Here is a 22610-nt window from a genome sequence, read left to right on the forward strand (position 1 = left end):
AACTGTTTTCATCATTTCATACCTGTTTCATTGTAATAAATAGGTACAGGAAAATGTTCTTTGGGCCAGTATGTATGAAGTACGTGGTTGTGTTATATTGAATGTGGCCACTGTGCTGTAATAGGCTCAGGCACATGCTGCCACTCTCTGCTCTTACCTTGAGCTGATGGGTTTATGGATACAAAAGCATCCAGGCACTAAGAATCTACAGCCTTGCTATCAGCCCTGTCAGAATTTGAACTGACTTCTAGCATGACTCATGATGAAGCTACCATTACTAATGTTGAGCACTGCCTCAGCTCAGCTCCGTGTTTTGATACGCTGACCACATAAAGTCTTCTCCCTTCCATCGCCTTCTCACAAATGCATACATCCCAGTATGTACAGAGGCTAATGGTTCGTGAAAAACATGGCCGCCTGCACGGTGGTGGTGGCGCTGCTGTTTGACCTAGTTGAGAAATCAGGTCACACACATGAACAGAAGACGTGTCTCCTGTTTTACACGGGAAAATCACAGACAGGGGATGTTAGCTGTGTCGGTTCAGAAGGCTGTTCTCTGTCTTCACTTCACAGAATCCATCACTTTCGTTTTCTATATTCACCATCGCCAATTAAAAAAGTCTTCAGCATTTTTACAATATATTTTTCTTAATTTGTAAATAAAGTTCACAACTTCTGCTTCCATTTGGAAAAAATGAAAACATTACGTGATGCTCATATCGCACACCTACATCACACTGTTACATCATGTTCATATCATATGCAAAGATATCATATAAGGATGTTTTTCATAGTCTTTGTAGTCACGCTGACTCATAACATGTCAGGGGAAGGAGCCGACATTGGTTTCATCTCTGTTTCACTGAGCAGATTTCTTTTGTTTGTTGTGGAACCACCAGGGTCACTGGCAGGATACCACAGGACCAACAGACGCTGGTGTGGACAGAAAATGAGACGATTAGACAAACAAAGAATGAGGATGAGATGAAGATACTGTATACTGGGCTGATGGGAGGCAAAGATGTGTTGGTGCTGCTACCTGTCGGAGGGTGCCCTTGATGAGGCAGATCTTGCCGATAGCCCAGATGGGTAGTCCAACTACAGAGGAGAGGGCCATGGCCCAGCCCAGATGGTAGGCCCAGTCTGGGTACACGTAGCCCCTGCTGGATGTCAGGGGCTGGTAGTCCAGAAAGGAGCAGATGAAGCAAACCTAGAAGGGAAAAAAACACAGAAAATGCACTAAGACCACAAAGTCTCCTCTTCCTTTGCGGAAGTGAGCCTTTTATTGTAGCATTGGCTTTTAGTTTTAGGATTGTGTTGCTCGTAAACCAAGGCACGATGGGTTCTGAAATGCAAGCTGACACAGGTTTTTTAGCCTTCTGGGGATGAAAATGTTGCAATCAGAAAGCGTCCATGCAAACCGGTTTTGGAGGAAAGTACATGGCTGTTAAATTAGTGTGTAACTCACCGTACAGATCAGAGGGGTGAAGTAACGCCAGCACAGTTTGAAAAGAACCCACGGCCTCTGTCCCGTCATAGCTTCCACTGCGTCACGCATCCGTTCAGCCCCTGCACCATGAACACAGTCGAGTACGGTAGCAGGTTAAAAGGACAGACTATTGTTAGACAGAAGACATAAGACACATGGACTGGCCTGTAACCAGTGTAAAATGAAAAGTTGTGGTAATTTTTATAGGGGTCTTATGTGTCAGACAGTTTCTTGGCAGGGTGCAGTCAGTCCTGTCATCACTGTGAGGTTTCCAGACAACCAGTGAAGCTTCCAGGAAGTCACTGCTCCCAGCCACCAAATGGTCTAACATGTAGAAAAACATAACCCCCCCAAATAAAATCCAAGAAGAGTTGCAATGTGGTCTTTTGGGCTGGGATTTTGGTGCTGGTAGCTTTTATTAGCTTTGGACAGAGCTAGGGTAACTGTTTCCCCCTGCTCCCAGTCTTTACGTCAAGCTAAGCTAACCAGCTGTAATTCCAATAGTCCAATATGAACATAATTCCTGGAGATTCTGGGCTGAAATTTAGACCGTGGTTCCTCAGCAAAAAAAAATAAAACACACACATAGGGTGTCTGAATTCCTAAAATGATTTCGAGATTCCAAGAAAAGTTCCTGTAGCACAGCGTTTGGATGAATCACTAGATCTTAGACAGATCACACAGAACACACACACACACACACTACAGAACTGATACCACTTACCAAAGGCCCACCCAACAGCCACACACTGGACCACAGACACAAATAATATACATGCTCCATTAGCCCCATAGTAATCAATTAGCTGGAACAGGTAGACTCCTCCCTGGAGAACAAAGAGCAGGGACAAACATTTACTGTCAGTAAAATAATAACCTCCACCGTGGGAGTCCGGTTGCAGTGTTTGACTATATGGTATTTGAGTGAGGGTTGCACCCCTGTGTAGCACCTGAGCGGTGAGAGGGATCTGTAGCATGAAGCAGACAGAGCAGAAGAAGACGAGGAAGATTTCTCTGCGCCACGGTCTGCGCATGCGCCGGGGGAAAATGTCGATCAGCGATGACGTTATCGTTTCCAAACCTGCAAACTAACACAAGAAGAGAGAGGGAGTCTGACTGGGCCTTCTTTATCGCTCCATATGTAGCGGAGCACACAGTGTTCTGTTTTCATGGTAATGTGCTTGGCTCATGCCACAATAGCGTTCCAACGTACGTTTGATGTGGACCTTCTCCCAACTGCTGTTGTTTCAGCTCTTTCCACAAATGTTCACTGCCTATATAAAGGTCATATACACTGTATAGTTAAGATATTTCAGTCTGTCCTTTGTGCAGGACACCAACAGTGTCCTTCATCTTACAAGTGTGTCCAGGCCCAACAGAATGAGCATGATGAAGAAGCAGGCGGCCCACAGCTGAGGCAGGGGCATCATGGCTACAGCCTGAGGAAACGCGATGAACGCCAGGCCAGGACCTGAAAGGGACAGAAGGGGACGTTTGAACCGTCACCCTCGCCACTTTGCCTTGTGTGTGAGGGTGAATAAATTTGACTGTCACATCACAGAGACAGCAGCTTTGGCCTTTCAATCATACCTGACTCTACAACCATGTTGATGGGAATTCCCTGTTTGTGGGCCATGAAGCCCAGAGCTGAGAAGACTGCAAAGCCGGCAACAAAGCTGGTGCCACTGTTGAGCACACACAGCCACAGGCTATCCCTGCAAACACACACAGACACAGACACACACACACACACACACACACAAACACAGCTTAGCATTCAGAGCAGAACAAAAAAGGAGAGAAAAGAGACATTTAAACTCCGCCTGCTGTCTCAGTTTCACACACCTGGACAGACACTGAACAACCGCTGTTTGCCAAACACGTTGAAATATACTGTACCAGTATCTTATTTGCGTGACTTGCCCAAGACTTGGGCCGACACCCACTCCTGCAGAGTGGAGTTGGGCACTAATGACAAAAGGTGCATCAGAATGAGAAGAACAAGATGGAAAAACTCACCCAAACTCAAACAAAAGGTTTACTTTTCTTTGTAGATACCTGATTCTTCCTGACTGATAATGTACGTCCTGTGTGTTGTTATCTTATTATTCAATTCAATTCGGAGGGTCACGGGTTCGATCCCTTAACCAAGCGCAAAAAAAAAAAATGGATATGGGCGCTACTGATCACACAGCTCACCTGTAACAGCTGTTCTTGACTTTGTTGTAACTGCCCAGTGTGATTAAAGTCCCTGATGCAACACCATAGGAGAAGAGGACCTGAGCGCAGGCCTCCATCCACACCTGATCAACAAAGATGGGGAAAAAAAAAACATGTGTAATAAGGTCATCACTGTCACAGCAGTGTGACAGGGTGTGCGCAAGCGATAACCGGCTTGGTGTGTCCAACATTCAAGATAAACCATTAAAAAATGGTAATCATAAAGCTGCACGATCTGTCCTCCTGAGTGTCTCACCTGAAGGTCTGCCAGGCGAGAAGGGTCTGGATACAGGTAGTAGACCACACCCTGCCAGGCTCCCGGCAGCGTCAACCCCCGGACCAGCAGGACGGCCAGCATCACGTAGGGGAACACAGCCGTGAAATACACCACCTAAAATTGGGAGTGGTTATTTAACATTTTGCAGGGCCACATGCAGTCACTGCATCATAATCCCGGCGGGCGATTTCAACCATGCAGACCCAAAGACTGTGTTTCCAAAACTTCACAAACACTTTTTTTTTTTTTTTACTTATCTCAATCTTGTGGGTCTGAGAGAAACATAACTTTGATCCTCTGTATGTCCAAGTACATATGGCAGTATTGACAATAAAGCTGACTTGGTTACTGCTTGTATACAGAAAATCCAGACATCAGTATTGATATTTCCACAAAATTCCTGACAAAATTCCAAATTTCTCTAATTCTAACCAAGTCCTTCTGCAGTCCTAACCTAACCATAGCAGCGATGCAGGGATCACAGTCAGATCGCCAATGACTGAGTCCCTTTTGTAAACCTAACTATCGACTACATTTCCTCCAAAACTCATTTGGCGATGAAAATAAACAGTACTGAATAAATTTTATGGGGCCAGGTGTGGTCACAGACCTTTCCTGTGGAGCGGACACCTTTCCATATGCAGAAGTAGCAGGCCACCCAGCAGGCCAGGAGACACAGCAGCAGCTCCCACTTTACCGTCCCAACCTCCTCTATTCCCCCAGACATGGACAACACTCCTCTCCTGTATGAGAACACCAGACAGTCAGTGGTGGGCTTCAAGAAAATAACAACAGAATGTACTTTATATATATATTTACTTTATACATTTGATTTATAACAAGCTTGGTGTGATAACAGTGACTCACTCCCAGAACTCGGAGACTGAAGACTTGGTGAGATTTCCAGACGTCCTGTTTACTGTCATGTTGCTGCTGTGTGCTGCAGTCCAGTTAGCTGAGATGAGGTCCACACATCTGTCTGTTGATAGGAAAGCAAACAACCATCAGAAAGTGATATTTACATACAAACATTTTTTATGACTTAATTTTTGGCTCATATTTTTTTTGGCACCTAACTAGTCTGACACTGGTTGCCATAGCAGCTAGACTGAGCTTCTGATAGACCGAGTACCATCCAACTGCCCCACAGCCACCAAATTTACAAATCTACAAGTTTAGGACCAGGTTTTCAATTTTTATTTATTTATTTTTATGCCTTTTGAAGATTTACGATAATCTGACGGCATTTAGATTTGTGCCATGTTGAAAGTGATCAGCCATCAGATTCATTTAAGGTGACACATGTCTGAAAGGAGAGTTCTGGACAGCTCATATCCGTGGAAAAACCCATGCTGACCCGAGTTCCAGGGATTGTTGCAGGTAGCCCAGGGCAGAGGGTCTTGGAAACAGTAGATGAGGTAGAAGAGGGCCCAGGCCAGGATAATGCTGTAGGTTCTGGAATACAGCTGGATCATTATCAAGGAAAAACCAGTTCCTGGAGGGAGAAAACACACCACAGTTTAAGCCGAGACAGAGACATATGACAGCCACAGCATCGTGAGAATGCCCAGGATCTTCCAGGCACTGTTTGTTCATTGTCGCGTTTTAGTGTGTAAATATATATGAAATGTTTCAAGTCTCACCTTTTTTAATCCATAAAGTCAACATCAGAAAGAACTCTGCCAGTGAAAGTGTATCAATTAGTGATGGGAAAATGGAAATGCTTGAGTAGAACTGCAATGATTAGTCACATAAGATTGTAAACCGAAACTTGGTCGGTTGGAATATTTAAAATTCTTGGTCAACAAGACATTTTAAGATGTCGTCTTGGTTTGTTGGAAGTTACTATTGTTGTGTTAACCCTAACTCACTGAAAGTAATTTTAAGTTCTGATTAATACCATCTTTAATGTGATTTGAACACTCAGTGTGTTCAATGACAAACAGACATAGAATGTACACAGTGTATGATTATCACAGAGTCTGGATCTATGACTCTGCTGACCATAAATGATTGATTACCCTGTGCCAGTGGGCAGAGTTTGGTCCAGCAGGTGACGGCGCCCTCCTGTGTGTACTGACCAATCACAGTCTCCAGCAGGAAGAGTGGCACGCCACACAGCGCAGCAAAGAAAAAGTAAGGCAACAGGAAGACGCCTGCACACACAGAATTACACAACATTCGTTTTTGATGACAAAGTGTGTGGGACAGCAGTGACTTTCGCAAATGAGCTAACACAATGCTGATTAAGCCTATCAGCACAATGTATTTTGCAGTACACCAGAGTTTAATAATAGCCAATAATACTGATTATTGATCATTCAAACACCTAAACGTACTCTACTTATTGTACTCTGTCATTATGAATACACTTGTAAAACTGCGCACTGCACGGTTGGGTGCACTGCACGCTACTAGAGGGGCTCTGACATTTAAAGCAGCGAGGCAGTATTGAAACTACACTCTGTTATCAAATATTGGTTTTTATACAAGAATGTACATTTGATAATATATTAATCAACATCACTCACACATGGAAAAAATAATTAATTACTTTTTTCTTTTTTTTTTTTTAAGTTAATTGCTATTGGGGGCCCCTAGTGGCCACGGGGCCCTTAGTTCGCTTATACCTTGGGCCGGCACTGAAGCACAGCATTATATATATTTTTTATTTCTTTGGTTGAGATAATTCCAATATGAGCGGCAATAAGAGCAGAAGTAGTAACCAGGGGGAGTGTGTAGCAGCTGTAGAAATTACACTTGTGAGCAGAGAGCTGCTGTTAGCAGCAGCTAGGAGCGTAGCCTAAGGCTGAGAAACCTGGGAAAGATCCAAGAAAAGTTTCTAATGATCCAGGTGAAAAAAAAAAAATAAAAGAGCTGGCAGTCGTTTTGAGAAAACAGGTAACTGTTTTGTATCTCTGATTACTCACATGAAAAATGTGGGCTAACGCATAATCAATGTGGGCCGACCAAACTGGGTTAGCTTAGTTCTTATCACAATCAGAATCAGATTTATTGGCCAAGTTTGTACATACAAGTTTGTACATACAAACAAGGAATTTGAATCCGGTTTTTCTTGCTCTCATGCGGTACAACAACAAAAACAACAACAACAACACACAACCAACGGAACAATTTTTTTTTTTTTTTCCAGTTACTGATGGTGCAATGGGACAGTCTGAATGTGGGTAGTGCAATTTTTTTTTTCCAGAAGATAACTATTTACATGTATATAAATATATATTCAGACTATTATACATATATATTCAGACTATTATAAATATATATTCAGACTATTGAGAAAAATAGTGCAGGTTATAGTGCAAACATAAAAAAAAGAGACGGTGAAATGAGGTAGTGGAAAAATGTTGTGCAAACGAAAGATGCTGAAGGAGGTAGTGGAGAAAAAGCAGTCACATATTCATCAGAGCCACAGCCTGGGGAAAGAAACTATCCTCTCTCTTATAGAGATGCTGCATTACTGCTCTTGGAAAATTATTTGTAAAATGTCTGGAGTATGCTATTTAGCTATTAAATGTATACTACCTAAGCCATGGATTAGTATCTTGGAAAAAAAATCGCAAACAGACAAACTGAACATAATGAGAAATGAGAAAAAAAAATGTAACAATGACTAACTTTACCCCATTAGTGATCATGAAAGGTACAGGTATCTAACTACTCCAGCTTACCTCCTCCATTCTTATAGCACAGGTAGGGGAATCTCCACAAGTTGCCCAGTCCCACCACATTGCCTGCTGCTGCCAGAATATATTCCCTTTTCTTCTTCCACTGCTCCCGCTTTTCCGCTCTGGTCTCCATGTTCCCTTCTCAGCCCTCTGATTGCTACTATCAGTGCACACCCCTGTCACCCAGGTGCCACACTCATTCTGTAAAAAACTGTACTGACTATTGGACCTAAGGCCATGGCAATAGGTGGAAGTGCGGCAAGTCTATCAAGTTCAGCAAGTGGTTATTGGTTACCTTGCTGTGATGTTCTTGGAAGTGCATTTGCTTTGGCAAAGTTGTTGTGATATTTCCAGGAGACCAGTGTTGTCTCATTTTATTATTTTTTTTTTATTTAAAATCCCACACTCTAAATAAAGTACTAAGAGTTTGATGCTTGGTACAGTAGGTGTAGTAGAAGATAAGCTATGGCAGTTAACCAAGAAGGGACATGATAAGCAGGAGTCTGTCTACTGCTGCCACCTACTGGACTGTCATTATTAATGGCCTCATGCTACCAGCAGTGACACTGACCCTACCCAAATGCAAAACTAGTGAAAACCGGCCCGAAAAGATGAGGAGGGAAAAAATGTCAGTGGCTTCCACCTGAAAAACCCAACCCTGTTTTGGGGGTTGTCTCATTGTTGCCCCTCTAGTGCACCTGTTGTTAATTTCATTAATACCAAAGCAGCGGAAACTGATTAAAAACCCCCTCTGCTACTTAACTGACCAGATCAATATCCCAGAAGTTTAACTGACTTGATGCTATACTCTGATTAAAAAGTGTTCCTTTAAATTTTTTGAGCAGTGTATATGAATAACAATAAAAATTAATGATAAATAATGAGCTGACACAGACTTATGATGTGAAATTTGTCATTTTTGCTTTAAGAATTCTATAATTGAAATATAGAACTCATATACATCTTTGCAAAGTATCTGGTTTATTCTTCATAAGTTCTACGGAAATTCAAAACTCGTCATATCCCCCTATTTCTCCTTTCAACATACTCATACAAGCATGTATCTAGTGACAAAGAACTTACTTAAAAGCGGTCACCTTGTTACTCGTCCCCTTCAGTGCCTGGTGAGGGGTTTTCAGCGTGGAGGTTGTGACAAAAGTAGTGTAGCACTGAGGAGGGCGGAACCTCGCCTGGTACTCTGTGGTCATGGAGGCCAGTGTCTGGGCTCTCTGAGAGCTGGAGGGCATCCTGGACATCAAGGCAAGTTTATTTAGTATACTGTTTAGCTTTTCAGCAAGAAGGGAATTCAAAGTGCTGTACGTGAGACAAAACATGTAACTAAATACACGGCATTTCAGAAGTAAAATAAAACAAGATACAAATAAGCTAAAATTGAAGAAAACACTGTCAAGTATAATAACATGTTACATTTTTCCACTGTGAATTTACAGTAAATTACTGGCTAATAATTTTACTTTCACAGTAATTTACAGGAAATATATCAGTATTGTACTGTAAATATTTCACAGTAAGTTATTGTGAATATTTCACAGTAATTTCCAATAAAATTACAGCTATTTGCTGTCACTTCACAGCTAGCTGTAGATTACAGTATTTTTACATCGTTACAGTAACAAGTTACAATTTAAATAAAATATGGTACATTTGACTTTTTCCTCTGTGATTTTAACACAACTACACAAACGTGCTTTGAATTTGCTCCACAATAAACAAAGAAAACAAAGACCATACTCGCTTTATCTTTTATTACAAGTAGATAAATAGAACAAGTAGAAAATACTAAACTAACAACAACAACAGACTGGGAATGACATTTGCCATCGAATCAAACTCAGTTTTCATATTTCCAAAGATAATTTAATAGCAGTTTTTAGGGCATAAACATAGAAAAAAAATGTGAGTATAATATTATGAAATATGATATTGCATGTCTGGATATAAATGTTTAACACATACACTATACAGTAAGCGATGCTCTTACATTGCAGCAGCTATCCATCCACGTTCACGCTAATTCGCGGCTAATACGTGGCTACTTCACTGCATCTTCGCGGTCAATTAACTCACAAACTATCGACACCTGATACTCATAAAATGAAAGAGCATAATTTAAGCTTCCCAATGGTATAAGTTACTTGCCTGTGTGGCAAAGCTTCAAAGCTTGGAAATGATGTGGGGTTGCTTCAGTCACTGGGCTACTTAGCGTTTAAGCTAATTCGCGGCTAATTCACCGCAGTTTCTCAGCTCCTCTAACTATCCCTCCCATCAACATGCGGAGACCATAAAAAATGAATTCATTCGTTCATGTACTAATTCACACACCTAATACCAAGTCATAACAAACTGTCTAATATCTTATATGACGTTCACCTCACCTCTTTGCTCTCCTCTTGGTATATGTGCGCCAAGCGCACCTGGTTCACCGCTGCTCTGCTTTGGTCCCACAATGCAAGGCGGTGCAAGCGCGATTCAATTTTTTACCGTAATATGTTGTGTTATCACAAATGATGGTGTGAATACAGTATTTAAAGTCTATGGTGCAAACATACAGTGACATTTTGTGAAATTCGGGCAAAAACGATGTTCACAGTAATTTACTGTGCAAATATCAATTTCACAGCAGAATGCTAAATTACAGTATTGCGAATATTACAGTAAAATATTGTAATATGAAAATACAATCGCAACAAACAGCTGCAACTACAGCTCCCAATAATTCTACTGGAAAATGAAGTCAACAACAAAGCACAAGCAGGTCGTGTGTGGTTTTTGTGTGTCAGCCCTGCGATTAACTGGCGACCAGTCCAGGGTGTACGCCGCCTCTCGCCCATAGTCAGCTGGGATAGGCTCCAGCTCCCCCGCGACCCTGACGGATTAAAGCGGTAGAAAATTGAATGAATGAATCTATAAAATCAAGGGTGTTACAGTATTTGTCCACTAGATGGCGTCCAAAGCTTTAAAAAAGACCGTGTTAGTGTACATGGCCTATACAATGGACTAACCACCTTTTTCATTAAAAAATAAAATAAAAATCCTTAAACATGAGGCAAAGATGCAAACTTTCAATGTTTATTGATATTTGTAAACTGGCATTTTAGATGACCAGCATGTTCTTTGGTTAACCTAACCCTTAGTCATTGCTTTAACAGCTAAACAACATGATTGGTTTTGTCTGAATAGACAACAACAACACATCAAACATGTAGTCATGGCCGTAAGACAAATGGTACGACATTAGTGTCATGTGTACAGGTATAAAAAGTTTTTTGTATATATATATATATAACCTTTTGATTCTGTCTTTCTGTCTCCCTCTGCATGGATGCGTAAAGTATAAATGTGCGCATGTGAGACTGTGTTCGACATTCACTAACTAACATTGCCTGCTGCTGCTGCCAGAATATATTCTCTTTTCTTCTTCCACTGCTCCCTCTTCTCCGCTCTGGTCTCCATGTCTGTGTTCCCTCCTCAGCCCCTCTGATCGGTACTATCAGTACACAACCCTGTCATCCAGGTGGCTACACTCATTCTGTAGAAACTGTACTGACTATTGGACCATAGAGCGCATGTTGTGCCAACAGCGTTTCTGTTTTTACAGTCTGCGTTAATGTGATGACAGCAGACACAGAGACACTTCTCTGCCCGAGCTGTTTATCAGGCAGAGGAAACGTTATGTAAAACTCCATGTGACCGGGTCACCCATTCAACACACACGTACACACACACACACACACACACACACACACACACACACACACACACACACACACACATACACACGCCGCCTTGTTTACTATCTTCCTAGAGTACAAGTAGGTGGGATTCCTTGAATCCCATTCGCTGGCTGCGCCCACCCGCCCTCTGCCATTGGCCGACGTCCTCTGTTAAATAACAGCCTCGTGTGCGGAGTTGCAGACTGTAAACGGTGAGAGGATGCCCCCGGACGACCACACTACATAATCTTTATTCATTTTAATACAACTCAACCTTGCACGCCAGAGGATTTTATATCCCTTTTTATTTATTTTTTTAAATTTTGGTTAATTCTTCAGTTAGTTCTTTGAGGATGACGAGTAAGATGAAATTTGTGCGCTCTCTGATGAAGACTGCAGCTCTGGCCAACGTGCCCAAACACATAGACCACTTCTCCAAGTTCTCCCCATCTCCTCTGTCAATGAAGCAGTTCCTGGACTTTGGTGAGTGCTACTCTGATCTGTATCAGTCTGTTTACAACTTGTCTTCATTTCTTTACTATTATTTTCTTTATGATGTATACATTCCATTGGATCAGGAATAAGACTGAAGGAAGAGGTATTTCATGTCTAAAACCTCAGAGGCTGAATTGTATCTTTGTGTACTGCAGCTTATGAGCAGGAAGGGGGCTAAAACCATTAGCAGTTCAGTTAAAGGTTTCCTAACCTTGATCTCACCATCTGAACTCATCGCTGAAAGAAAACAGAGGTGTCAGTTACACACCGCCAGTCTGCTGTGAGCTCTCAGGGCTCAGTCACGATGCTTGTGGTAGTAACACTGTTGCTGCTCATGATAATGCAGTGGATGGATGGACAACAATGACAATGACAGCAACTGATGATGACGACATCTGGTGAACATACTGGAGTGTTTAGCAGCTAAATAGCCAGATATTTCCCTTGGGAGTCGGTAGTGACCAAAAACAGAGCTAAAAAGGAGGAAATGTTAGACTTACATTCACCTGATGTACAGATGAATGCCAAAAGCTCTCATATCAATGTGATGATATTTCAGTGTTGGGCTCACAACTTGCTTCAGCTGCCTCTAGGAGGTAAAATGAAAAAAGTAAAAGAAATAAATTAAATGTTTAATGTTCAAATTGGGGTAAACAAGTTGCACCAGTGTAAAGAAAAACGTGAATTACTCCCCTCACCACCTCAATAACTGCTGCTCAGTCACATAGTTGTGTTCTAATGCAGGTTTACCTTGAGTTCAGATGATGTAAAGCAGTAATAACTTTGTTTGTGACCTTGTGCACTGATTTGTAATCTTGACCTGTTCTGTCATCCAGGTTCGACCAATGCCTGCGAGCGCACGTCCTTTGTCTTCCTTCGCCAGGAGCTCCCTGTCCGTTTGTCCAACATCATGAAGGAGATCAACCTCCTGCCTGACAAGCTGCTGGCCACGCCCTCCGTCCAGCTCCTCCAGACCTGGTGAGAAATAGCAGCGGACCACTGAACGCTCACTGGATGATTGACTGAATGATTAGCAGAACGCACGATTAACTGGTGACTGATTTACTGACTGACCTTATGTTATATCACTGCTATCCAGCACAGACCTCTAAGTCATAGCACATCCTACTCAGGTAAAAAATACTGTTGTTTCTTTTTGTGTATCTAAAAGAAGCTGAGCGCAGAACATCCTCAAAACACACATTAACATTGAAATTGTTCATTTTAAAATTACAAGTGACTTTGCATCCTTGGATATTTTTTTTTTCTCCTATTTGAGCAGAGGCAGTGCTCTGACCGCTCCCACCACCCTTCTTTTCTTCTATACTTTAGTTCCTCATTTTAAGTGTTGCAAGGCTTTTAATCCAGCTGCTATGAATAGCAGGCCAACAGTGTACTGTAAGCCCAGATATAATCAAATGGTTGGTGGGGGGGGCGGGGGGGTGGAGAGGGAAGGCAGCTGAACTTTGTCCCAGTTCCTCCTCTATTCCCCGCCTTCCTTCTTCTTCGTTTCCCTCATCCTGACTCGCTTGTTGTTGCAGCTGAGGGGAACAGTATGTTCAGAACAGCAGCTTCACTGTTGAGTGACAGCGATAAAGACAAGCTTCAGCGTCATTCACGATAAAAGTGTGCAGCTATGGACGGTACTAAAAGGCCGAGCTCGGTTCATGTAATCAGACACTTTAACAAAGTGGACCCATAAGCTTTAACAAAAAAAAGCTAGAGAATTGTGAATGTAGTCTTTTTTTTTTGATATGAAGTGCTGAACGCTTTCATTCTGAGAGGAGACATTTGACTTGAGACTTGAAAAAAAAAGTCCTCAGTGTTTTGAGGCTACTGCAAGATTTGTTCCATCTGTCTTTCTAGGAATTTGCTCTCTGGAAATTGTTTCTCAACACACTCCTAGATTTTTCCTTTTTTTGTGTGTGTGGGGAAAAAAAAGGGGGGAGCAGAGCTGGAGAGCGAATGACAAGACAAATTACAGACGTTCTGCAGTGCAGTTGTTATTATTGTGATGGAACTTAACCGAGACACAGAGGCTTAGTTTTCCAAAATAGCAAAGCTAAGAGGTTCGCCGATGGAAAACGTGATGCTCTGCGTGATTAGCAGCGCGGACGCCACCTGTTGATGAAGTTTCTGGAAAGTTTTCGTAGATTCACCTCGTGAGCATGCAGTCAGCTCACACTCAGATCGGGTTCTGTAAACATGGCTAGACTTCCAGGTAGGGAACTGAGACAGACATAGAAGCCGCAGTGACGCTGTTCGGATCTTAAAATATACATACAATCCTAACATCCAGATGTTAGGATTGCGCCCTTTTCTCTCAGAGCTTAATGCTTGTAGGTGAACAGGCTCAGCCATGAATTTACAGAGCAGATATGCTGTAAAACGAAAAAGCGTGCTGCTCACTGTCCATCAGTCTCTAATGACAAACAGCACGCAGGACTAATTGATTAGCGGGCGACTGGCTGTTTGTGGTCTGCTAGGACGTGGGTCATCTCAGGAAACAGGATTCACATCGGAGTTATTCTCCTTGAATTGCGTTCAAACACACTTGCACGCTACATGTCAGGATTGGTGATGGATGGTGGTGTTTACATTCTCCTGTCTGTGCCCTCCTCCTCCTCCTCCACCCCCCCCGCCCCTCTGGTCTCCCACTGGAATGTACTGACCAAACCAGCTGTAGCAAGGTTTATATATATATATAAACACACACATACACATACACACACACTTGTGTGTTTACCATGCTGTAGCAGTCAAGGACTCTCCTGTGTTTGTACACTCTCAGGTACATCCAGAGCCTGTTGGAAATCCTTGAGTTTCTGGACAAGAACCCAGACGATCAGAGAGTCCTCGAGACGTGAGTGCAACACAGCACAGGACAGATCTGGACATTGCTTTCACTTTTCTTCTTCTCTAACCTCACCCCTGCCTTCTTCCTGTCCTCTCCAGGTTTGTGGAGGTCTTGGAGGCCATCAGGAACCGGCACAACGAGGTGGTCCCCACCATGGCTCAGGGAGTCATCGAGTACAAAGACGCCTTTGGCCAGCAGGACGCTGTCACTGATCACAACATCCAGTACTTCCTGGATCGCTTCTATACCAGCCGCATCTCCATCCGCATGCTCATCAACCAACACAGTGAGCTGCGACACACACACACACACACACACTCCAAATACCAGCCTCTGCCTCCAACCGCACTCACAGGCAGTTTGTAAATAGGTATTGTATATAAGGCGGAGGAAGAGTAATAACCAATTTCCTCTTTCTCTTCTCTCTTGCAGCTCTGGTCTTCAACGGAAACACAAACCCCGCCCACCCTAACACCATTGGCTGCATCGACTCTATGTGTGATGTGACAGAGGTTGTACGAGGTAAGGAGAAACAGGAGAGAGAGAGAGAGAGAGAGGCTGTCACAGGTGGTTTTGACCACTGTTTTACTTTTGACAGGGACAATACATCAACAGATTCTTGTTCTTATTCCATTACCCAATATGGCACAAGGCTGAATGACCAAGTAGGAGAAGTGCCTGAGGGCCCCAGATTTATAGGTCCCAGGGTCACTGCATATTAGTTTATTCATTTAATTCTCTGACATTGAATTATGTAAACATGATAACAGCTGGAAAAATGAAGGTGTTCTAAAACATTTTGACTGTTGATGTATATTAATGCCTGTGACAAAATCAAAGAGCACAAGCTGACAACATCAAACAGGGGACCAATAGCGTCCCCAACACTTCATTTTTGCTGCAGGGACCTGCAGTGTGTTTACCCAGCCCTGATATGTCGTCAGTCATGAAGTCAAAAAAACAGAACAGTGTGGGACTTTTTGGCATGATGGCTGCCAAAACAGCTCATCTCAAAGACAAACTGCGTTCTATTTAAGAAAACAGTGACACCATAACTCCACTACCATTTTCATAATTCAGTGTCCGTTTCACTTTTTGTATCTCTGATGAGGAATAAAAACTCCTCACGGCATCGAGTGAAGCAGGGGCGGAGCTGGCCGGCTGCCGCTTTAGGTCTTTCTTCGGTCAGTGGGCAGAGTCAGGGCTGCTGGTTGTGATCCAAACACACTTATCGTGATTACGCTGATGATGACCTTGCATTCATCGCATCTGTTTATCTTTATGTCGGCTTTATCATCTCCATGCAGGGCAAAGAATGGAACTGTTTTTTTCTTTCTCTCTAGATGCCTATGAAAGTGCAAAGTTGCTGTGTGAGCAGTATTACCTGGGAGCACCAGAGCTGGAGCTGAGGCAGATGAATGGTAAGACACACACACACATGCAAAACACGGACAAAACACATTTTTTACCAGTTGCTGATGTGTGTGTCTACAGATCATTGACAGTTTTTTGTTTCTTTTTCCTCCCCCAGCCAACAGCATCAGGGAGCCCATCCAGATTTCATACATCCCATCTCACCTGTACCACATGCTCTTTGAACTCTTCAAGGTAATAAATAATACAGCAGCTGCATAGACAAAAAATGTACACCCCCAGAGGAGTACTTAACCAAACAATTATTTTCACAATGAATTGATCATTCATTTATCGTAGCGATGAAACTGAAAGCCCATAGTCAAGGCTTCATATGTCTTATTTTAGCTGACCAACAACTAAAACCAAAATATATTCAGTTTAGTACCATGTAAAACAAGGAAAGCACCAAGTCCGCACATCTGAGATGCTAGAAATAGCAAATCTTTGACATTTCTGCTTCGAAAATGTCCAAAACTATTATTTACTTATTAAAATAGTTGATTTCTCTTTCAGTGAACTAACTGATTCATGGATTAGTTTGGGTTCCAGCCTACTGGCTACTCAGAAGCTAATAAACCTTCCCATGTCCTCTCTGTAGAACGCCATGAGAGCAACCATTGAGAACCTTGAGGCCAGCAGGACCCTCCCACCCATCAAAGTTATGGTCGCCCTCGGTGGCGAGGACCTGTCGATCAAGGTGAGTAACTCCTCTGCCAAGCGCAGAAACTCTTGAATCATCAGATGTTTAATTAACATGAAAAACGTTAAATTAGCAGCATTTGAAAGACTTTTCCTCTTTGGTTGCTTTTACCTTTTGTGAAGGATTCACACATCGTTTCCAGTTCTACAACGCACCAGCAAACATGCAGCACAACATGAACTAAACTTTTCAGTTTTATCACAATATGAAAGAAGAATACGTAAGCTAAGAACAGAACCTGAGTTGGCACAAATGAACTTCTTTACTTTAAAAAGCACAGCAATCCATCCTGTGAAGCCATACTAAAGTATGTTACAAATCCATCATGTATACACTAAGGTGATTACTGGGTGTAAGAAAAAAAAAAAAGCTATGAAAAGAAAGAGACTATTTTCTTCTTGTCCTCATTTGGAAATGACGTGTTTCCAGCCTTTGCCCCATTGTTCCTGTTACCCAGACTCACCTCCACTCAGCTGGTTAATTAGATTATATAAGCCTCATAAACCCTCATTATCATCAAAGCATCATAATCCGCCCAGATGCCGAGCTCATTCACTGACAGCATTGGCTCCTGGCACACCAAGCAGCCATATTTAGACAGGATTAACACAGCACACTATTAGCTGATACCTGCAACCTTTACTCCGCTCCTAAATTGGAGACACACACACCTAACGCCAAACCTTCATCATCATATTTATGCCGAGCCCTCGCTTCTGTGTTAAGCTCTCTGTTGTGTCCGTCTTTCACCAGATGAGTGACAGAGGAGGCGGCGTCCCCTTCAAGAAGACAGAGCGTTTGTTCAGCTACATGTACTCCACAGCACCCAGACCCTCCTTAGGAGACAAACACAGAGCCCCACTGGTAAGTAGATCACACACAAAAACAACACATTCAAATACAATATTAGTACATGAGAAGAGCTAATGTGTGTGTTTTTCTGTATTCATGTAGGCTGGGTTTGGCTATGGTCTGCCCATCTCTCGGCTCTACGCTCGCTACTTCCAGGGAGACTTGAAGCTCTACTCGATGGAGGGTTACGGCACTGATGCTGTCATTCACCTGAAGGTAATATACAGATACAAACACGTGTTAGATATGTCAATCTTGGGTTAAGTTACCTTGAATAACTCTTATTTTGAAAAAGGCAACATGATTGGAGAGCCCATATCATATTTATTATTTTTTTTTAAATTATATTTTATTTATAAAAACAGTCAGATATTTTTATTTGTGACCTCTTTTGCTCATAGTAGCCCAAGCTAAATTTGAATTGGTCTTTGTTTTTTTGTTGTGTACTGATTTACATTTTATTGTAAAGCCTGCTTTGTCATACAGGTATTGAATGCTTTATTCAGAATGAGGCAAGGCTTAAGGATTTGTTGATCAGAGGTCTAGATTAATTTAACAGCCTTGAAAGCCGGAAACAGCTTGAGCCAGTCAGTTTGCTATCAAATCAAGTTTACTGGGTTTGCCGTGTACAAAGACCAGGGCCCAAGTCTAGAGTGAAAAAGATCAAGATAAGTTCAGATAGACAAGCAGGAAAAAAAGCATGTGGTAAGTAAACCCTGTTGTTGTGTCTGTGTCTCTAGGTGTTGTCCACAGACTCTGTGGAGAGGCTGCCAGTATTTAACAAAACTGCTCTGCGTCACTACAAGCTGAGTTTGGAGGCAGACGATTGGTGCATTCCCTCAAAGGAGCCATTGGACTTGGCTGTGTACCGCGCTGCCAAGTGATTCACTAAATGACCAGATATAACAAACATTTGCAAACTGACCATAGAATGTCCTTTAAAGGTAGGGCATTGTGGGACCGGAATTGTTAGCTCGGCAGTGGATGGGGGGCTGAGGTGACTCAAAGTGGCCGGTGAGATGAAAGAGAAGGCCCCATCATCGACGTTCTGACTGTCTAGGAATTGGAGCGAGCACCTTCTTCCTGCATCTCCTCCTGCTTTCTTTACGTGTGTGCTGTAGATAAAGGAAGAGAAAAAGGAAGTTGACATTCTGAGTCAAGACGGTGGACACAGAAAGATGTAGTGGTTGCATCCAGAAACAGAGAGAGAGAGAGAGAGAGAGAGAGAGAGAGAGAGAGAGAGAGAAAGACATGTTGAGATGAACTGAATACAGTACAGGGCTGAACAATTTGTGGAAGATATCTAATCGTGGACATTTTCTGACCAATATTGGGATTGTGAATTGAAAACCAGTGTGATCAATCAAAGCACAAAAGGGTGTTATTTGTTATGAAGAGCTGCACATTGAGTAATAACAAACAGCTGGTAAGAGAGGCAGCTGTTCTCTGTAGCTCTTTAACCAAATATTAGCTTCACAAATGAACAGATTGTTGCTTCACAGCCCCGAATGCTGGACCACCACATTCGAAACTTTTACAGTGAAGCTTTAAACAACTATATGATGTCCTTAAAGCTTCATTTGGGCAGTTCCAGCAACTGTTTCACTGTCTGGCAGCTGTCAGTCATTAAACTCAAGCTAGGTGCTAGCTGTTAGCAGCTTCGTCTGAAAATGATCAGCTAGCTAGATTGTTAATGTCTATAAAAACACAAAACACAGAACCCTCTCTATTTTATCTGACATCTAAATTATACACACAGTACATTTACTAGTGTGCTGAGAGAAAATTGACAACAAGAGCCATAAGTTTTATTTAGCAGTTTCACTCAGCTAACGTCAATTAGCCACAGCTGGCTAAATTTAGCAAAGCTGTCTTTATGGTCAGCAAAGTTAATGGCTGCCCATTAACTAATAATCACAAAACTTTTTGACTGATTCCTAAGGTGCCAAAATACGCTATATAAAAAAATACAGCTCTTTGTGAGTAATCAGTCGGCCCCGAATATTGGGAAAAGATGGCTTCATTTTTTAAAACCACTCTGTTAAAGCATTGTAAGCGTTCCAGCCTTTGGCAACATTTGATTTGAATGAGTTCCTGATAATTATGTAACATAAAAAAGTACCATTATACTTTCTCTTTTTTTTTTTTTTTTTTTTTTTTTTGGCATGAATTTACTTTGAGTCTGCATGTTTTCTCATTGTAATAATGTCTGACGGAATGGGTCCAAGGGCTTTTATATATCTCAGCAGCAGTAAGATGTTCAGATGAAAGAAAGAGACTGTGGTGTGTTATAAAGGATTTGGTTAAGTCTAGGACAAAAAACAGTGCATGTGTCTTCCAGCTTGATATTATCCCAAGCCTTATTTCACAAAGAAATACACATTGCAGCCAAATGTTAGTGATCTGTATTACTGATTTTTTTTTTTTTTAATAAAGGTGTTTCAGGGTGCTTGTCAGCCAGTCAGGTCTTTCATTTTCAAGGTGCCAGCAGGAGATTTTCCTCAGAAACAGAATATGTCTGTGCACATTGACTAAGAGGTGCTTTTTTTTCTTTTTCTTTTTTGTTACGAGAAACAAAACATTCCCTCCTGTGTGTCCCTGGTTTGCTTTTGTGTGAATCAGTCAGGGAGAGAATACTTTGCAGGCTTGTGTTGATTTAATGTAGTTTCTCTTGAACAAACTGACTAAGTAAATCCTCTCTTGAATTCCTGCCTTTTGGCAGAACAGGTGTTTGGCTACCCAGTTACTGATATTACACAAGGATTAAGGTTTGTGTTTGGCAGGTAGTCTAACACTGTCAGCAACAGACAGTTATGTAAGTATGTCTTCTGTTGACGGTATTGGTTATCTATTAGTTAGCTGAACTCACTGTGTGGAAAGTGCCTCAATCAGTGTGTTGTTGAAGACTTGTGTTGAGTCCAGACTGAAATGTATGCATTTTACTGTGTGAAAATAATACCTCCCTGTTATACTGTATATCGTGATTCACTGTGTGTATACTATTCACAGCATACAGTATGTGTGTGACCCAGATGCTGTTTTATTGTGTCCTTTGAAGTGCCTGTATTCTCATGTAAATTTGAAGTGAACTCTTAATTATGGAGGATTTTTATTTTTTTAATAAAAGGTTTGAAAAATGGTTTTAAAAAATGAGTCACTCTGAAATTAATGCAACTTTTATCTTCATTATTGTTGTAATTGGATTATATATTGTGTGATGAACATGCGTATTTGCTCCTCAGGAGCTGCGTGGACTCAGTAATGATGTTTCAGGGTTTGTAGCAGCAGGTAGACTCACTGTGTGTGTGTGTGTGTGTGTCTCACAGGCAGGGAACTGTGCACAAGGAAGCAATAAACCAGGACACACACTGAATTGCATAACATCAATGAAAAGATGTACAATAACGTGCGTGCATTTGTGCATGTTTCTGAGCGTTTCTTTGTGTAGGTGGCCTAGAATAGCTCACAAGAGTACCAGGGTCAGTGCACGGACTTTGGCCAGCATACAGGGAGTGTTTGCTGGGACATCCGTGAACACGCGGTAGGCCTGTGTATCTGTGTTGGGCTTGGTTTTGCTGAACAGTGAAAGCGTTAGGTCATAAATGATGGATTGGACTGACAAATGGGGTATAACAATGGTCCTGTGGAACAACAATAAAGCTATAAAGATTGCAGGTTTAGATGACATTACAGCAGGTCAGCATCCACCATTATCAGAAACTGAAGCCTCCACCCAAGCAGTGTTACAAATCCCCTGAAACGCCCAACACCAGTGATGTGTTATTTAGCCCCAGTGGCTATAGAGTTGTCAAGAGTAGGAGCTATTTCAGGCGCCCCTGGTTTCTGAAGTAAAAATCTGTCAGTTTTGACAATTTTGACAACTATGGCACTGTGTTTTGAATCTAATACCTCTCTGGTTTAAACTTCTGACTGACACAATGACCCATAAATCATTTATCATTGTTTTGTAGATCAGTAATAGGACATCACTTTGCAGTTGTTGCAGATGCATGTTTACAGGTTGTTAATAAATGAATTGGGTCTAACTGCTGTGGTCAAGTTGTCCATTTGCCGAAAAAAAAATTGTCATAACCAGCCATGGCTATTGATTCATCAGCCATGAATTAATTTGATTTTATAAAGTTGAAGTTTCAAATTTCATTTTTTAGAAGTCAAAATGTCCAAATGTCCTGTGGTTTCAGGCTGAATATCGACCATGAACAAGATTCAAACCCCAAACCACACAAGTGAACCACTGACCTCTGTCTGATGTAAGTATTAACAGTGCACACACACGTAACACAAACACACAAATGTCCCCAGTATATCTGACTGAGGCGGGTTCATGTCAGAGAGCTTGAGGACCAGCTCGAACCAGTTCTGTTGTGAACCTGAACCTGGTCCCTGCTACAGCACACTGCCCTACATCTCCACTCTTTGTACATGATTACTGACACATCAATGAAATCTAACACAAACAAATCACAGGAAACCCCCTTTTATACTTTAGTTCAATGCTAACATTGATTTGGAGCTCTGGAGACTCTGGACTCTGTTTAACACACTCAACATCGTTTTATCAGCTTGACACTGATGACACACTACTTACTAATTTTATCAGAACTGATTATGAACATGAGTTTGAAATGAGTGCACGTCGATCGGATGAGTAACTGTCCAGAAGATCGAAATAAAGACTGACAGAGATTTGTCCATTCATTAGTGGGATGAACTACTGAGTCAGTTCTTGGTAACTCCGCCCTCCTTCTTGAAGTAGTTCATGGTGGATTTTCAGGTAATTTCCTGTTGGAGAAACCAGCCTCTTTCCACTTTCACTTTCTTGACTGACTGCAGGACATTTGCGTCTGTAATTTGCTGATA

The 22610-nt window shown here is 41.9% G+C and overlaps 2 protein-coding genes and 1 long non-coding RNA gene across 6 annotated transcripts; 1 reads left to right on the forward strand and 2 right to left on the reverse strand.

Annotated features, from left to right (window-relative positions):
- Window positions 1-231: 231 nt before the first annotated feature.
- On the reverse strand, window positions 232-8833 carry LOC121198226 (sodium- and chloride-dependent GABA transporter 2-like). Of its 4 annotated transcripts, none has more exons than XM_041062212.1 (15): window positions 8759-8833; window positions 6008-6142; window positions 5630-5665; window positions 5344-5481; window positions 4854-4965; window positions 4597-4729; window positions 3966-4100; window positions 3689-3792; window positions 3080-3204; window positions 2848-2960; window positions 2440-2577; window positions 2214-2316; window positions 1469-1569; window positions 1040-1210; window positions 232-933 (listed from the first exon to the last, which is right to left on the reverse strand). In XM_041062212.1, the coding sequence occupies exons 3-15, from the start codon at window positions 5652-5654 to the stop codon at window positions 814-816; spliced, it is 1518 nt and encodes a 505-aa protein (XP_040918146.1). In that variant the 5' UTR covers window positions 5655-5665; window positions 6008-6142; window positions 8759-8833; the 3' UTR covers window positions 232-813. The 4 variants fall into 4 exon arrangements, with proteins under 4 accessions (XP_040918146.1, XP_040918143.1, XP_040918144.1 ...); XM_041062209.1 differs by lacking the exon at window positions 8759-8833 and adding an exon at window positions 7679-7848; XM_041062210.1 differs by lacking the exons at window positions 5630-5665; window positions 8759-8833 and adding an exon at window positions 7679-7848.
- A 599-nt stretch (window positions 8834-9432) lies between these two features.
- LOC121198229 lies at window positions 9433-14866 on the reverse strand. The gene is made up of 4 exons (XR_005896332.1): window positions 14651-14866; window positions 12725-12879; window positions 12405-12493; window positions 9433-10562 (listed from the first exon to the last, which is right to left on the reverse strand). It is a non-coding gene; the product is annotated as an uncharacterized LOC121198229 (long non-coding RNA).
- On the forward strand, window positions 11612-20879 carry LOC121198227 (pyruvate dehydrogenase (acetyl-transferring) kinase isozyme 2, mitochondrial-like). Its single transcript, XM_041062213.1, has 11 exons — window positions 11612-11892; window positions 12741-12882; window positions 14696-14767; window positions 14860-15047; window positions 15194-15283; window positions 16105-16182; window positions 16293-16369; window positions 16776-16874; window positions 17631-17741; window positions 17832-17945; window positions 18470-20879. Exons 1-11 carry the CDS (start codon window positions 11763-11765, stop codon window positions 18611-18613), a joined length of 1245 nt encoding a protein of 414 aa, XP_040918147.1. The 5' UTR covers window positions 11612-11762; the 3' UTR covers window positions 18614-20879.
- Window positions 20880-22610: the final 1731 nt, after the last annotated feature.

Source organism: Toxotes jaculatrix, chromosome 18 (assembly GCF_017976425.1).
Source record: "Toxotes jaculatrix isolate fToxJac2 chromosome 18, fToxJac2.pri, whole genome shotgun sequence".
Lineage (NCBI taxonomy): Eukaryota > Metazoa > Chordata > Actinopteri > Toxotidae > Toxotes > Toxotes jaculatrix.